At 43.7% G+C, this 18,301-nt stretch overlaps 1 protein-coding gene across 1 annotated transcript in view; it reads left to right on the forward strand.

Annotated features, from left to right (window-relative positions):
- The window catches only part of LOC138296880 (solute carrier family 22 member 7-like), a 255,388-nt gene that overhangs the window by 113,020 nt on the left and 124,067 nt on the right, over positions 1-18,301 (forward strand). Inside the window, exon 5 of the mRNA XM_069236374.1 lies at positions 12,228-12,382. Within this exon, the coding sequence (XP_069092475.1) occupies positions 12,228-12,382 (155 nt within the window). The remainder of the gene's footprint in view (positions 1-12,227; positions 12,383-18,301) is intronic.

The following is an 18,301-nucleotide window of genomic DNA, read 5'->3' on the forward strand; positions in this document are numbered from 1 at the left end:
GCGGGCGACCGCCAGAAGGCCGCCCGCCGGCCCAGCGGGAAAGCCCCTTCAACAATGAAGCCGGCTCCGAATGGAGCCGGCGGAGTTGAAGGGGTGCGACGGGTGCAGTGGCACCCGTCGCGATTTTCAGTGCCAGCAAAGCAGACACTGAAAATCTTGCTTGCAGCGCCGCCATGGAGGATTCCTATGGTCAGGGGAAAACCGGCGGGGAACCGCCGGTTTCCCTTTTCTGACCGCGGCTTTACCGCTGCGGTCAGAATTGGCCAGGAATCACCGCCAGCCTGTTGTCGGTGCTTCCGTGGTCGTTGGCCCTGGCGGTCGATGACCGCCAGGGTCAGAATGACCCCCAAAGTGCCCATATAGTGGTGGACCACATGTCCCCAGTGGATGTTGAAATCTCCAAGGAAGATATTGTTGTCAGAGCTGATAAGTTGAGAGGTGAAGAAATGTCTGTATTCCTTGAAGAAGGAGTTGTTTTGACCTGCTGGTGGTAGATCACATTCAATCTGAGGTTGGAGGTAGTGGATGTGGACAGTTCTACCGACATGCATTTAAAGGACTAAAAGTGAGTCATTAGGATGGTTCTGCATCTCAGAGAGTTTTTGTGAATGACTGCCAGACCCCCACCGTGTCTAACTTCTCAGGTTGTGATGCAAAATCGAATAGTTGTGAGGAAGAATAAGGTCTAGAGCGTGGTTAGATTAGACATTAAGCCATGTTTCTGTGAGGATCAGGATAACAAGATTATGAGTCAGAATCAAGTCTGATATCTCTAGACAGTATTTGACAATTGTGTAGCTTGCAGTTCAGGGAGAAGCTGTAGTCTTTTTGATTTGGCAGCTCTGGGAGGGTAGTTGGGATTTCTATCAGGTTAAGATGGGTTGAACGTGCACTGGGGTGGTGTGTGTGAGTATGAATGCAGTCACATATGATGGTGGAAATCAAGCAGCACCTTACTGAAAGATAGGAGGAGTGGGTAGCAGAATCTATAGAAAATGGAGTAACTCAAAGTTATCTTGGCTTGGCTGTGTCTGTTTAAGTCTGGGTAGGCGGCTGTCTCTCAGTAAGCTGGAGGGATGAGGGAGGAGGGTCTGCAAGTGGTGATGGGGGCAGGGGCAACAAAGAGACAGAGAGTCACTAAGCTAGAATGGCAGATGGGAGGATGTCCATTCTTCTAGGGAGGTGTGAGAATGAGGAGAGAATCTTGTTGAACAGGGGACAGTCATGTTCTGTAATTATTCTGTCCATCTTTCCTTCCTCTTGCCTACTCCTCAATTCGACAGGCATAAAGTACTTAACCATCTTCTCATCTCGGCATCCTCCCTTGTGGGATCCTATCTGCCATCAAAGCCTTGTGCCACAAGTCTGGGAAAAATAAACACTTCCTCTATTTAAGGATAACAAAATGAGCATCACTTAGAATGCTATGGATAAAAATAAAGTTTTTGGTTAAAGGCACTATAAAATGACTTCAATTATTGCAATTTGTGAAGCATTCTCTTTAGAATTACTTTTAGATGCTTTGCAGTTCCAGCTACAATGGGCTGTTAAAGGCAGGCTTTCCTTTTCTGCACTTAACACCATAGTAATGCCTCTTTGCTTCACTTGACCTCCTTGTACCTACAAACAAAATTAAAGTGTGCTTGTGTAATGTAACTGGTGCTCATGTAAAGCACTCCAATACCTTTGGGTCGAGTCTCCGCTATACAGAAAGAAAAAAAACTCTTAATGTTATGGGCACTTTTGATGATTTCACAGGTTTTATTTTTTTGCAAATCGCTATATCAGGAAGGTATGTGAGTAGTTAACGATAGGTGCTTCACAGACAGTGTCCACAGGTGAGAAGAAGGGTTTCCCATGGGTTAGTCAAGTGCCTCAGGAGACTGTTGCGAGAGAGATTCAACACAGTTCGGAAGTGCATTGAACTCTGCAGTAGAGGGCCATTGTCCATGTTCTAACACCTAAGCAGGGAAATCGTCTTGAGGATTTATTAGTCTACCCTAGGTTTAGGCTATAGGAGGTTATGTTGGACTTGGCCCTTTCTGCAGGTCACCCCAAAGTGTTTGCCTGCACCCCTTCTGTTTTCTAAAGTTTGTTTTTATTGGCATATGACTGTTCTGTTTACTCCTGCAAACCAGTGCTTCGTGCGAGTGCTCACTCCTTTAAATGCAACAACATTGGATTACATCCAATTGGCACATTTAGGGGCATATTTAAGAGCCCCTAACGCCACCTTAGCGCTGCCATAGCATAATTTTTTTTGTATGCTAAGGCGGTGCTAAAGTGGCCTTTTCCCAGCACCATATTTACAAAGTGGTGCAATGCATGCATTGCGCCACTTTGTAACCCTTTGGGCCACATTATGTCTACACCAGGCTTAATGTTTGCAAGGGGGGGCATTCCCCTGTTAGGGGGGCTGAAGAAATGGTGTAAGAAAATCCAAGAATTTTCCTTGCACCATTTTTTTCGGCACTTTTAACACCTGCTCAGTGCGGGCATTAAAAGTAGACATACCATTATTCAGAATTGGCCCCTATGTACTCCTCAGGAGTAGCGCCAACAATTTGGTGCTACTCCTGCAGAGTACATCAACACCGTCAAATAAAATTACGCTATTGCCCCCTACCCTGTAAACAACTGTAAACTTCACACTTGTATAGCACACTACTCACCCGTTAGGGTCTCCAGGTGCTGTACACATACCGCTGTGGAACCCCTCCTGGCTTTTCCCTGTGAGGCACCCACTCCTGAACAGCCCCAGGGTGAAGCCAGGCATCCAAGCGCTGTGAGGGCTTTTGTGGAGATTAAGCAAGTTATTGCCCAGAGTTACAGAGTGGGACCCATCAATTAGATTAGGCACTGAGGTGAGAATTATGTGGTCCAAGGGAATTGAGCACAAGACCGCCAAGGTGAGAATTGAACCTTGGTCCCAGCCCAGATCTCTCCATCATGGTCTGCCACTCTAACCATTGTGCCACACTTCTCCACCTTCTACCCTGCACCATGGTGCGCCGTATTTTAAATACAGCACACACATGGTGGTGGTAGGGGAGAGCAAAAGGACGCAAGGAAAGTGGCGCTGCACTGCATGCAGCACCGCTTTTGTTAAATCTGCCCCTTAATTTGCTAGTAAGTCCCAAGTAAAGAAGTACTACATGTACCCAGGGCCTGTAAATTGGATGCGACTCGCGGACCTGCATCACCAATTGTGCCACCCGCTGACGTTGCCCTTTAAATCCTGTCCCAGCTCTGCCATTGCAGCCGGTTTGCAGTTTTAAACTGCCAAGTTGACCTAGCAAAATAAACCCTTTGCCGGGCCTAAATTTCCTTTTTTAATACATATGTCACCACTATGGGAGGCCCTAACATCCCATAGGGCAGGGTGCAGTGTATTTAAAAAGTCAGACATGTATGTTTAAGTTTTACATGTCCTGGTCGTGAAAAACTTACAAATTCGTTTTTCATTTCTGTCAGTGATAGAAAGGTATATCATGGCAGTGCCATACTTCACAACAATATCCAGGATTCAGACCTTTCTATAAGATCAGAAGAGATCAGGCAAAAAGATATAGCTGATAGTTGACTGGAACATGGACGCTATTATTGTACTGTGTGTCCTTCATTTCTGTTTAGGGATGGGACTTCAAAGGCCTACAGGGGAGAGCTGCATGTAAAATCCTTACATGTACTATGTAAGTGCAACATTTCGCTGTTGTTTGGCTTCCCCCGCTTGCAATCAAGTTTATCTCCCGGTTTCTGCATCCCTTCAGTTTGTTGTGCGCTTCCTTTCTGAGTTCCCTGTCACCTTGACCTTTTTCCAGTTAATCACTATTGTTCTCTTGGTTTCCTTTTCTTATTTCCTCCAGGTCTTGTTCCCCTCACCTTCTCGGTGGATGTTCTCCAATATCTACTGCTAGTGCTTCCTTCATTTCACCACAGCATCCTATTTCTCTCATTGGCACTTTTGGATCCAGACCGTATTCATGGTAGAGTTGGTGCAAGTGGCAGAATGAGGGATAAGCTTATAATGCCATATTCTCAGAGCACTGGGCGGACATCTGTTTGCTTGCAGAAAACATGTCGTGATTGCTTGTCTCTCTTCTGTTAAGATCACTGAGCAGTGGTTTTTTAGACAATTCAAGGCTGCTGATGGCTTCATTCTAAACCAGTGTTTCAGACGTATTGCTCTTTATCCAATTATCCCTTTTTCCCAGGGTTCCTAACATATTATTATTGTTCAAAACCTGGTTTAGTTGTCAGCTGTTTCCACTTGAAGATTTCTACCCTTCAAACTAATGTTCTTGTACTGAAGGCACTGGTTTTGATGAAAGTAAATTCAGTGTTGTTATTTTTTAATTCTGCTAACCACATCTTAAAACAATAGGCGTCCTGCACAAAGGCATTATATTGCAAATGCTTTTCCATAAGTTAATGCAAATGCTCAGTTTGTCTGTATGAGGATGACAATTCGTTGAGAAAAAAACTTCCATATCCAATTCCTTACACAAGACAGACCAGAACCTTAATGTAAACTGAGGACATCTATCAGACATCAAAGCTTATGGAATTCTAAACAAATTAATAATATAATTTGCAAAAAATCTGTGCTAACTCCTTGCAAGAAGAAGCCCATTAATCAAACATCTTTGTTAAATTATCAACAACCAGGATCATAGCACAGTTTTGACTCTCTGGTAATTCCACAATAAAGTTCATAGACACTAAACTGTCGGGGGTTGAGTGGTGCAGGCAATGGCCTAAAGGTACCATAGATCTTGTGTGCTAACTTTAAATCTGAGCATAACTAGCATATGTCTGCACATATTGCTTAACATAAATTAACTCCAACCAAAACGGCTATTAACAATGGCAAAGGTTTCAGTAATTTCTAGATGCCCCCTGTTTTACAAAAATGAGACAACTCACAGCTTGTTTTCTTAACCGTGCAGAAACAAGTTGCAGTCTCTTCTTGTGGGACATCAATCAAATCAAACAAATCTTCTCGTAATGACTACTATCATATTCTAAAGGAATCATGCGATTGTGAAATTGGAAAGGCCCCAAAGATTACCTTAAACCCAATACTGCCCAAGCTCTTCAGGAATCCATTTCTTCAATAATTGAGTAATAGAAATGATTGATCAAATGTAATGCCCCTGTAATTTCCTGAGGCTCCTGGATCTAAAGGTCCTCAAACTACCTTTTTAATCTCCACCGGTCAAGATCGTTTTCGTGAAAAGTATGATATGAATGATTGAGGGCTGCAAAGGATTCAATATCCAAGTTGAAATTGACTTACATTCTTCGCTCAACAAGGCAACTACTTTCATGGTCAAGGAACCCAGTTTTCCAACAGTTTTTTACTTTTCTCACTGTGATGCATCTGCTAATGGTCTTTTAGAGGCCTTGGTTTTACTCTGGCAATCTTTAACAAAATGTCTAGATTGGCCACAATACATACATTGTTTTTTTAAGTTTCAAGTACTCCTGTTTCCTCTGTAGAAAGCAGGTATTTAATACTACCTAATTAATGCGCTCCAAAACTTCTGTATCACTTTTCTCTTTGATTCTTAAATGCACAATACACATTTTAATACCATTCTAGTTTTTCACAGAGCATGTCTCAGCTAAATGATGATCTACTTGTTGCACTAAAACCTATGAGCTCCTCACACTTCATAGTAAGCTTTAATACTTGTGCCAGTACATCTGTTAATTTACCTAGTAACCCTTGGTAAAATAAAGTGGACCTCTCCTTTTCAGGCCAAGCAGTTTATATCACTAAAAGATAAGAGGTAATCATGTAACTCACTAAAACGTAATTACATTCTTTAAATTCAACAACTTGAGATCTAAGAAAAGAACATGCTTCCTATCAAATATATTTTCGTGTTCTTTCACTGAACTCAGAAAAATTTATCATATCTCAAACCATGATTATTCTCTGTTAATCATCCCTTTGGATATAAATAATTTCTCTGAGTTCTGTGAACAAATGTGAAATTAATTTGATAGGAAATAGCAAACTTTTTTCTTAGATCTGAAGTTAGCAGCATTCCTGCTCATATAAGACAAGACAAAGGCTACCTTGGATTGATCATCTGGGAATGTCATAGGTTTACACAGGAAATGTTGTTGAACTTGTTTAAGGAGCAATGAAAACGTCTAAGGGTCTTTAATAAATCTCTCAGGGTTGTGCCAAGGTATAACAGGTTTGCACTCAAGCATACAACTGTACATTAGACTTACACTCTCTTATAGGAGGCGGTAAGACCTGTTGATCAATAACCTCAGGTTCGGCAGGTAGCAGTAAATGCCAAGCCTCTTCACTTTAATAAGGTATTAATAGATGTCTTAGTTTTGTTTAATCTGTATTCATTCATGTTATAGAACTGTACTTTCAGTTTTCATTGAATTGACCTGTTACCATATCTAGAATGTAAGATAATTTGGTAGCAGAATCCATCATTCAATTCAGAAAGGTAACTAGGCAACTTATTCAAGGTGCATTAACCTGGAAATCTGGATTCAACAGGACTGATGATAGTTTCCACACTTTGAGAAACACACGGCCGGTCCCACACTGTGATCATAGGGATTTGTACTAGGTCTGGGGAAAGGGGGATGAGATTAGAGAGAGAAACTGTGGCACTCTACAGCGTCACACACCTGGTTGCACAACTGGACTTAGTCGGCACTATAGGAGCATTTATATCTAAAAAGTAAAGGTGATCTTTAACATGACTACAATTTGAACAATGAAGTTTGAAATGTAGATACCTACTATATACCCAGTGACACTCTCTGTATTTCCACTGTCTCTTATATTGTGAAACTCCATCTTTCCACTCCTGAGGAGCCAAAACACAATTAAGTTTGATATAGTAACTCTGAATCACAAGTAGGGTTAATAATGATTATTTACTAATGAAAGCTACCTAATTGTGATTGGTTTACATTCAGAGTGGCAATCAAATAGCTGTAATATTAAACATATTTGTTAGTGCTTCATCTTCTGAAAACCACAAGTGTAGTCTGCATTCTTGCAAGATACTCCTCTGGTTCCAGGAGGGCTTTCATCACTTCACTAAAGAAATAATTACAGAATTATAGCAAAAGGTCTTGGCTGGGACTCTATGGGACACAAGAAACTTGTACTCTCTGCTTTCACGTTGGCCTTCACTATTGGCAAGTCTTGTGAGTGTCCTTTTGATTTATGTGACATGTATCCCTTCTTGTCGTTAGTCAAATGTTTCACAAAATTCTTCCTTCTGGGATGTGAGTCTTCAGGCTAGGCAGCATGCACTGCCCCTGCACACTCTCCATCTTCTTCTTCTGCTGAAGACATGCACAACCATGAGCCTCAGAGTAGCAGTCTGTGCGGGAACTGCGTGGAAGGGGAAATGCAAACCTGACATAAACCAAGGAAATCCTTTGTGTGTAATTTTTTTTTACTGGACCTGGATCAAAGAGATTTGCAAAGATTGAGCACCTTCATGGTTTTCTGCAGCTCCGGAATATTTAATGACTTTCAAACAAATTATTTTTCATTGGTATAACAATGCGGACTACTGAAGACTGCATGGTGTTTACTACTCATTTTTGGAAGTGACTTCAATATTTTACTCGACAAGGCAGCTCCTTTGCCAAGAAATCTAGAAGCTTATTTACAAGCCCCTGTGTGTGCCGGTAGAACGTCACTTTTAGTGACAGTCTGGCAGCACATACTGCAGGGCCATATCTACAAGGCTACGTAAAGCCGCCCTGCATAGCTTGTCATGGCCTAGTAGATATGGACAGAGTCAATATAGTAGAACATTGCCTCAACCTGCGACAGGGATGCGTGCCATGGGCGTTATGGTGGGTGTTCCCACGTAACACGCATGGCATTTCACACATTCATAGATTGATGAGACTTCATGAATTTGGGAATGCGTCAAAAGCTTGCTCCCCAGGGAGACGTAAAGGAGATGCAACAAGGAGAAATACATTTTTTTTCCTTGTTTTCCCTTTTTCTATGTGTGCTGCAGCACACACAGAAAGAGGAAAACGCCTCTCAGGATTGTTTTTGTGCAGGAAGGTGTCTCTGCGTTAGCGCATGGCAGCCCATTGTATGACAGCGTAGGGGAAAAGTACAGGAATTCTATGTAATTCATGGAAATAGCACATTCCTACCCCTTTCTTTTGATGCAGGGCATCGCAGAAAGACTTCTTGTAGCGCTGCCCTGCGCCAAAACCGCGTAAATGAGGCCCTGAGTTTTCTGCTGTCTGTTGCCTCTTTGTGTGTCATTACTGACGCTTTACTCTAGGTTTACTCTGACAGGCCTTAACAAAATTATCTTCATGAGTTCTGTGTCTTCTTTTGAAATGGGGAACTTTACACTCCCTAACTTCATCGGTTTAGGCTCTGCTGAGTTTCTAGTCTCTTCCAACTTTGGATGTACTACTTGTACCTTAGTCTCTGCTTTGGGTTTGTCTGAACAGGATTTGGCTAAATGCTAAGCAGACCACTACTGAGCCTATACAATATACACACATAGGAGGATTTACCACCTGTTCCAATTTTTCATTTATTTCACTTTGTAGCCCTTTATTAAATACTGGTGCTGTTTTCTCTTCAGGCCAACCAGTCTAATCAACTAAATGATTAATTGTGGCAATATACCTCAACAAATCTTAAATGCCCCACTTTAAGTTTTTTAAGTTCATTAATTTATTATCCAGAGAAAGAATGTGTGACTCTCTATCAAAAAACTTTGGGCCAGATTTACAAAGCCTTATCGCTATCAAAGCCTCACTTTTTGTGACACTCCGGTGGTGCTATGTGCTGCACCATATTTACAAGCTGGTGTTAAGCTTAAGCCTCTTTTTGGCCCCTAAGGTCACCTTGTAAATATGGACCCTTCACACGCACCACTTTGTTTGGAAGGGGCGTGCAATGGGTGTTGGCTGTGGGCATGCCACAGCAACACTCATTGCATTTTGACGCTGCCCAAGAAAAAAACCCACAAGATTTAGTTAACCTGAGGCAGCGCCAGAATATAATGCCACCCTTTGGGTGATGTTAGCATGGTGTAACAAGGAGAAATGTTTTGATTTCTCCTCATTTTTTGATCTTTCATAGAAAGAGCAAAAGGTCATTGAAGATTGTTTTTGTGCAGGAAGGTGTCCCTTCCAGCACAAAAATAATCTCCCCCTCAGGGCAGCCAACCGTGCACCATGATGCAAGGGTGGCTACGTTGGCTTTGCAGCAAATTCTGTGCTGGCGCAGGGGGCAACACATGGGTGTGTCATATTTTTTTTAATATGGGGCATCTCTGCGTTTTGAGAATGATGGAGCTCAGTGCTGCCAAATTTGGCACAGAGTTGCAATCCGTCATTCTCTTGTAAATCTGGGCCTTTGTCTGCAAAAGGCAGAGCGGTTACATAATGATGGATTGTTTATCCCTACTGATGGGATGCTCCTTTTAGCAGCATTTCCACTTACATATTACAGAACAAAAGCTACCTTAGTTTAGTCATCATAAAATACCACAGAATTGCACATAAAATGCAATGATACTGATTAAGGAATAATTCAAACTTCTTTGATTGCCATTAAGTCTCTTTGGAGGTGCTAAAGTATGTTGGGTGTTACAAGTGGATATATATGAGAATGAACCTTCGAATCTCATAACGAGGTCGTAAGTCCCAGGGATCTGTGTTTTTAGAAAATGAGGGGAATGGCACTTGGCTAACATCTTTCTGTTCTGTCTTTTTCATGACACCTATTTTTTGTTTGCCTGTGATGCTTTAGTCTCAGGCCAACCCGAACTTTCCCCATAGGTTACTTTATCTAAGAGTTGAGACAGTAGTATCAAGATCTATCATTCACCCCGAGTATAAAGTAAGGGTGGACGGCGAGCTCCGCTTTGCTTCTGAGCTGATGAAGTTTTTGACACTCGGTGCTCCGCTTGTAGTGGGGAGTTCAGCTAAAAACTCTGGTAGTCCCACCAGCAGAGCAGAGCTCACAGCGTGCACACTGCAGCCCAGTTAAGGGCCACACAGCACAAGCACAGACTGTCTGCGCTTGCGCTGTGTAGACCTTAACTGGACGGCAGGGCGCACTCACCTGACGTCAGTGGAGCTGCTCGCCAGCATCTCCAGAATGGATTTCATGCGCAGGGGACAGAGGGAGGCAGAGAGCCAGGCCATGGCGCTGGCAACTAGGACCCCTTGGGAGAACTCAGGTTAGTCCTCGTTTTTTCTTTAATGTGCCCACTGGCCAGGGCCGTAGGCAGAGAAAGCTGCAGTTTCAAGCCTCTTGTGCACCGGGCTGCCCAGACCTCTTGTGCACCGACCTGTCCTGTGTGCAGTACTACTATTCTGTTCATCTCTATGTCCACAACCAACCAAACACAACGGGACTTTGTTGGCTGCGAATAGATCCCTGGAAAGGAGAATTTGATAAGAGAGAATTGGGTATCCCCACACCGACTTACCTCTGTGCTGGGATCTGACGTTTACTCCTCTGGTGGTGATGCCTGCTGTGTCATAGTGAATATCTGAAGACAAGCGGCCTGATTCACAAAGATGAACTTGGACTTTTTTTCCGAATTTAGACCAAAAATCAAAGTTTACGACTTTTTGGTATTCACAAAGGTAAGTTGCGTGTAGTATCTTTACGCCTGTGCTTGGGCGGAATCTCCACACCACGAGTGAAAGATACTACTGTTAACTTACCTTTGTGAATACTGAAAAGTCTAAACTTGGACTTTTGGTCTAAACTTAAGCCAAAAGTTTAAGTTTACCTTTGAGATTCGGGTCCAAGAGTGATCCCTTTGCTACCTTATTGGCATAAAAGGTCACATGAAAGTTACTATAATAATAACAAATAATAAAACTGAGTATCTCTATTGCTCAGATTCTCTGGGACATTGCTGGAACTCTGACATTTCTGAAACTGAAACACAAATAATACCTAAGTAATTAATATCATTCAGTTTGGGCAAAATCTCACTCCCTTATCTGACAGGATAGCTACTTTACGTTTTTGTGACAACACATTCTCTGGTTTTTCTACATTTATTGTCTTTTCTTAACTCTAATATAAACAATTTTCCAACAGCAATATGTATTAATCACTTTCCCTAATCGCATGCCTCTACCTCAAACACAACATATGCATTATTAAAAATATCAACAGCCTTTAAAGAGTTGAGAATCCTTCCTGTTCCTCACATAGCTTAGTATCCAAATGTGCAAATTAAAATAGACTTTAAACTCTTTCAAGGTTATCTCTGAACAGTACTTTTACCTCTGAAGTTCATATCCAAAGTACGATTGGAAACTTTAGAATAGTATTCTGTATCCTTCCTACAGCAGCAAACTATGCTGATTGCCCAGTAAAGATGCTCCGAACTGTGATATTTCTACAGCTTCATGGGAAATGTAGTTTTCTGAATTATGCCCCTGTGCATATGTGCAGTTGTCCTCCAGAGACACTAAGCGTAGGCACTGCACCCTCATGCTTTCCTTCCCCAAATGACTGTAGCTTCAGTTGTAGGGCAGGTATGTGCTGTATTTATGCAATATGGTGTATTCCTGCCCTTTCCCCCTGTGCTGGTGCACAATTGGCCGCCTACATCCAATGCAGGCACCCCTGCACCTTCCTGCACAAAATCAATCCCGCAAGGCATTTTCCTCTTTCCTTGTGTGCTGCATAATGCAGCACACATGGAAAGAGGAAAAAAACAAGGACAAATAAAAATATTTCTTCTTGTTCTGCCTACTTTGGGGAGGCGTAAGGCTTTGCTGGTGCCCCAGGTTTGCATGATTAAGTAAATCTGGAGCAGTGTCAAAATCCATTAGTGTGGTGCGGGAATATCCACCACAATGCCCATGGAGCACCTCCTTGGTGCAGATTACGGCAACGCCTTATGCTGCTTTGTTTTACTTCATATCTATGAGGTTGTTTAAAGCCACATAAAGTGGATTTGCGTGGCCTCATAGATATGGATGAGAGGTTTGTGTTGCTGGAGCATCAAAAAAAGTGATGCAACAGGGCCTAAGCCTCTCAAAAATATGCCCCTTACTTTATGGACTCTTGGGATTTGCACCCAATTGACCAGTTTGGTGTTGCTTTATATCTGCTTTCAAGAATCTGTGAATGAAGGACAGTGTGTCCATTAATGCCATAAGAGTGTAAGCGGTTTCAGACAGCCTGGCTTTCATCTGTTTCTATACAGGTACGGGCGGCGAACAATGCTCCTGGTCTGCTGTGTATTCACATTGCTGTTCGAAATGGCTGCCGCAGTATCTGTCAATTATCTCATGTTTGCCATCTTCCGGTCGCTTTCTGGGATGTCACTTTCTGGATTTCCTATCATCATACCAGCATTAGGTACGTAAAGGGTCAATGTGGTGGGAACGTTTGTTAAAAAATATATTTTTTATCTAATTCCCGCACCTAATACAGCTCACTCCATCTCTCAAATCCACTCTAGAGGACAGTCACCCTACTGACCCCCTCCCCCATCTTAGAAACATCATATCATATGTTGTATGGACAGGTGACTTGGACAGCTTTCTCTGTCTACTCCTGTGCTGATTACCAAACCTGTTATGAAACAAAGCAATAAGAATGTTGGGGGTTATTTATGAGAGACTTGCGTCTCCGGAGCGCCATTTTCTCTGACACACCAGCCACGCAAGCCTCTCAGCCATAGCTATGCCTGGCTTTAAATGACCTCATAGATATGGAGTAAGACAAAGCAGTGCAGGGCGCTACATTGCCTTACCCTGTGCTAGGGAGGTGTGCCGTGTGTGTTGCCTTGGGTTTTCCCATGCAACACCCATGGATTTTGAAGGTGACACAGATTTACTAAATCACGTAAAACTGGGGCAGCGCCGAAACCTTACGCCTCCCCAGGGAAGGCATAACAAGCAGAAATATTTCTATTTCTCTCATTTTTTCCTCTTCCCATGTGAAATGCATTCTGAGATTGTTCTGAGGTGTCTCTTTCTGCACAAAAACAATCCTGCATGTAATGCAGACACCCTTGCTCCATAGTGCAAGGGTGCCTGCGTTGGCTCTAGGTTGCCAAAAGGGCTACAGAGCAGGGGGAACGGACAGGAATGGACCGTATGGCATAATTACTGTGCATTCCTGCCCTTTCACATTGGCATGGGACAGTGCTGCAAGAAGACTTGCGGTGCTGCCCTATGCCAATTCCCCACAAAAAGCCACAATGGGTGCAAACATAGGTCTTAAATACCTGGACCCAGAATAGTGACTCAGAGTCAAGAGATTATTGGGAAGTAAACAAAAAGTTACCTCAACATGCTCTCCATGGCCGAGTCCTTAAATAATGAATCTTTTACTCCTGCTAGATTTATAAATATCCAGTCCTCGGATAAACAGCACACACATGACTTTGTTGAATTTGTGATAAAGGAAGACAAGCTCTCAGGATTTCAAGACTGGGTTGTTATGGAGCCAACTGCCAAGATGGCAGTGTAACCTACCTCCTCTGTGTGCCTATCTCATGATGGGCAGTAAAAAACTGCCCCAGCAGAGCAAGATGACTAGAAAAGGCCAAGGCGAAGATGGACCAGGTAGATTATTCATAGGCTACGGATGATGGCAGTTGTGGTCCAGACAATGCAAGGAAGCTATGCACCTGTGTGAAGGAAAGTGTCCACCTGCTCTATAGAACTGTCTAGCCTGTGATCCAGTGTGAGAGGGTTGAGGGCTTGGTGATCCTGATGAGTGTGTCACCACCACTAACTCCACTTCTGCCATCGCCAATTTTTGAGTGCAGAGGCAGGATTAGGGATGCTGTTCCAAAACCTGAGGCTACTCCAGGACTAGTGACTGAACACTGAAGCATCCTCCCCAGCCCAGTAGCATGTAAATGACCACGTCACACACGGAGCTCATCAACAGATGTCTTTCTTCTTAAGGATATGACCATACACTGTTGAATCATGTCATAGCTGTTAACAGTCATCGCTGGCGACTTAGAAAAGTGGGGTGTAGGGGGGGATAAAACAGAAATCAAATATAATTTTTTTTAAAACAGAAGTTGCCGCCGCTCTTTACTGCACTGCAGGCTCCAGCCTGCCGTGCGGCCAATCATTATGCTGCTTAAAGCAGCACTTTGATTGGCTGGAGCACCCTGGCTGGGCTCTCCAACGCAGACTGGGAGCCTGGGACAGCTCTCTCCAACTTGGCTACACAGTGCCGGGTTGGAAAGAGCCCTTGTGCTCCTTTATGTTTGAGCAGGCTGAGACGGCCGGCCAAATATACATGCGCATTGAGGGGAGTGCTCTGTGCACTCACCTCGGTGCTCATCACCCCATGGCCCCACCCCCTTTAAAAATAAAACTATAATAAACATAGTTTATTATAGTTTGATTTTTAAACGTTTGCAGCTCCTGCTGCTGGCAGGGGCGACACTCCTCCGCCCTAATGGAGGAGCTGCCCCTGGCTGTTAATAACCACACCCTAACACCCTTGGCTCTGGGTGCTGTGAGACTAAATCATAGATAACTGAAGTTGGGAAGCTTTGTGCAGTCAGGTTACTTCAAAGGACACAACAGATAGAATACAGTCATGAATCAACTCAGGTTTCTGTTTGTCTAAAGACGCGTCAGAAATGCATGGTTATCCTCATTACATTTTATTAAAGTTCCTGAAAATGCCACAATATTGTACACTTAGGTCCTCATTACAAGTGGGCCGGTGGTAAAGACTGCTGTATTATGACTGCAGTGGTCTGGCCTAAGCCAAACCACCACAATGCCGCCAATACCGCCAGGGCGGTCAGACTGCCGGGCCGGAGGTGAGCACCTCCAGCCCAATGGCAGCAGTAAGATTGCCGGCAGTATTATGAGTCGGCACACCGCCAGGTTTTTCATGGCAGTCGCACTGCCACGAAAACCCTGGTGGTAATGCACCCGGCAACAGGAATCCCCTTTCCTGTCCCAGGCACATGCACCCCCACATGTCCACACACTTTCAAACAGCCCCCCTACTCGTCCACACACTTTCAAACACCCCCTCACTCGTCCACACACCTGCAGACATGCACGCCCACATGACCGCACACACACAGACATGCATGCCCACTCACCCACTCACCCACGCACTCGCCGATAAACACCCCTACTCGCTCGCACCCAAACACACACACAACACTCCATTTGCTCACACTCAGTCAGACACTGCATTCTCTCACAAACATGCACTCAGACACCCCCATTTTCTCACAAACACACACTAAAACACCCCCATTCGCTCACAAACATGCACTCATACAGATACACCATTCGCTCACAAACACGCACTCATACAGATACCCCCACTCCTCTACAATCAAGCACACACATACACAGACAGACAGACACACACATATCCCCCTTTCGGACGGTCCACCTACGAGGTGGTCGTCCGGGAGGGAATGGGTCTTGGCGATTTCCACTGCCAGCACCTCACCGCCGTTCAGGAAACCGCTGCGCCGTATTACGTATTAATATGGCAGGCAGAGTCCTGTTGGCGTGGCGCCTCTCTGCTGTGTTTGGGGAGGCCGACGGTGTCGGATTCTCAATTGTAAACAGGCAGAAATCCGAATGAAGTCGTAATATGGCCATCTTCGGGCTGCCAATACTGGCGGTCTTCTGGCGCCTACGACTTCAGCGGTCTGTTGAAAAGATCGCCGAATGAGGACCTTAATGTGAAATTTAATTTTCCAGTTTCTCACATGTCTTCTATAAGGCTGCCAGAATCTAGTCAGCAACACCTAGGTGGTCATTTATAGCACAGTTCCCCTTGCAAACATTTATATATATATGTATAATTATGTATATATAATTATTATTTGATGAGCACAATCTATTACTTGAAGGTATCTAGGTGCTAATAATTCACAAATATTTATCAGGCAAAGAAGTAATATGAAGTACAATAAATACAGTGAATTCCATGTTAGACTCCAGGTTGTGGATGCAGGTGGGGTGATCAACTATGCTGAAGGCAACTGAGAGAACCAGCAATATCTGGAGGGAGGGGTTGTCTTCATCTCTGATCAGGAGGGCACCTGTGATTTGTAAGGTGTCACTCTTCATGCTGCTTGTGTACTCTGAAGCCAGACTAGTAAATGTGCGCTAATGTGATCTTGGAGTTGAGTGTCGATTTATTTTTCAATGATTTTGCTGATGAATGGTAGATGAGTGATCGGCCTGTAGTTTTCAGTCTCAGCAGGGTCTGGTGTAGGTCTCTTTATGAGTGGGAGGATTTAGCCTGTTCTGAGAGCCTCTTGGAAATTGCCTTGAGTGAGGGAGGTGTTGATAAAGTAAATGTGGGGCAGCTTTCCCGGACAGACCTTTGATGAACACCTCATTTTCATAGGAAATGATTTTCGGTATTTGAGCAAGTTGGCAAGATCAGCGAAAAATATGGGTTGACCTTTGTGGAGTTCTACAAGAAGGGGTGAGTGTAGGAGGAGAAGCAAGCTTGGTATTGTGCCTGTGCTGTGAGATCTTCAGTATTCACCTTTAACTGTCTTCTTTGGGCTGATGGAGGAATTTATGGTACTGATCCTACATAAGCAATTCTGAATGCATTAGCAAGTTAGGAGAGGCCTGGAAGGTAGCTTATTTTGGAGGAATTTGACCCATGTTTGAGTAAGTGACTAAAGGGAGTTGGGAGCTCAGCTGGTGACATCCTGAAGAAGGGGAGTGGTTTTGGGGTCATTCCAACAGTGCCTCCACTGTTGCCCACCTCAGATGGCAGCAGTTGAAGTACTTGATTGCACTTCCTCTCCTCAGAAAGGGTTCATATTATCTGCTGTGGGTACCAAAGATCCCAACCTTGGAGTAGAGCACTCTTCAGGCATTCCGACTCTGACACGCTATACCTTGATGTGATGTGGGCCCCATTGGGGCTGCATGTGGCTTAATCAAGTGGGATAAGGAGACCATTGCTGTTTAAGACCTCTGAGACGTTCTCAGCTCATTAATTGTCTATTTATGGATTTTAAGCAATGTTTATTACAGAGATATGTATGAAACAGTAAATCAAGATATTCATTCTTGGAATTCATTTAGATTCTGGTATCTAGTTTCTAACAGCCAACCTCTCTTTTAATACATTCTTAAATTTGGGTCTTAGAGATTCCCATTTGACTGAAACTCTTCCCCAACTTTAGCTGGAAGAGGAGAGTCTGTGAGCCTCTGACTTTTTTCACCTTCTCCCCTGCAGGTGCAGCTGAGCAACAATGGTCACTCTTCTCCTGAGGACGATATACAGTCTGATTTGAAGGGCTTAAATCTGTGACTTTTAAAATACCTCCCAAAGATAGTGATGTCTGTTTCATCTATCATTTGCAGAGCATGTTCAAGAGGCACACTACAAAAATGACCGTCCTCTTGACGGACTTGAGGTTTCTCTGGTAAATCTGCAGCCAGCTTATGAGTCACCCTAAGTGTGGAAGAATAGTCAGCTCTGTAGGCCACACTTTCTCTACAGAAGCCTAAATGACTTGACTTACCAGTCTGCAGAGCTGTCTTGCTTTCCTGAATGCCTGTGAGCTCTAGGGGTACCTCTGCTCAAACTACCTGAATCATCTAGCTGTGCCTACCCCCACTAGGCTGGACGAGTGTCCAGAGTAGCTGGTGGTTGACTATGCAGAGGAGAAAATCAATCACTACACACACAAAATAGGACAATGAGGCAAGGTCCACCTTAGTAGGAAATCACGCTGGATTCTTAAAAATGCCCTCACCCACTAATTGTGGCATGCTTCATCATCAGGCTTTTGCTTCAACATCCCCGAGATTGCCAACATCAGGGATGGAGCGAAAACGGGAGGAGTTCAGACAATACATATCATAAACTTAGGGACCTTCTCCGCAGAACATATTTATGTTAAAACTATCTCAAGGGTACACTAATATTATTTGTCTATGCGTCTCCTGGATAGGGTTAAAAACCTTATATTTTGGAGGTGATACTAGGGAATTATCACCCATTCACCCCTGTCATCTGCTATTGTGTCAACAAGTTTTGGCCATTCCACTCCGCCCATATAGGTCTGATGGCCTTCATCAGGACATTGGATCCCTCTATCATCACCCCATATCTGATTTCATAGATTATTTGGCAATGGTATATACTGGAGTCAATGGTCCCTTAGCACTGCACACACACAGAAGTACATTCCTGTAAAAAAAGAATATCCTAATAGACATATACAGACATAAAGAACCACTGTGTTTTCACCCATATGCAATATGCACCCATATGGCAATACCATCACTC

Source organism: Pleurodeles waltl, chromosome 5 (genome assembly GCF_031143425.1).
Source record: "Pleurodeles waltl isolate 20211129_DDA chromosome 5, aPleWal1.hap1.20221129, whole genome shotgun sequence".
In the NCBI taxonomy this organism is placed as follows: domain Eukaryota; kingdom Metazoa; phylum Chordata; class Amphibia; order Caudata; family Salamandridae; genus Pleurodeles; species Pleurodeles waltl.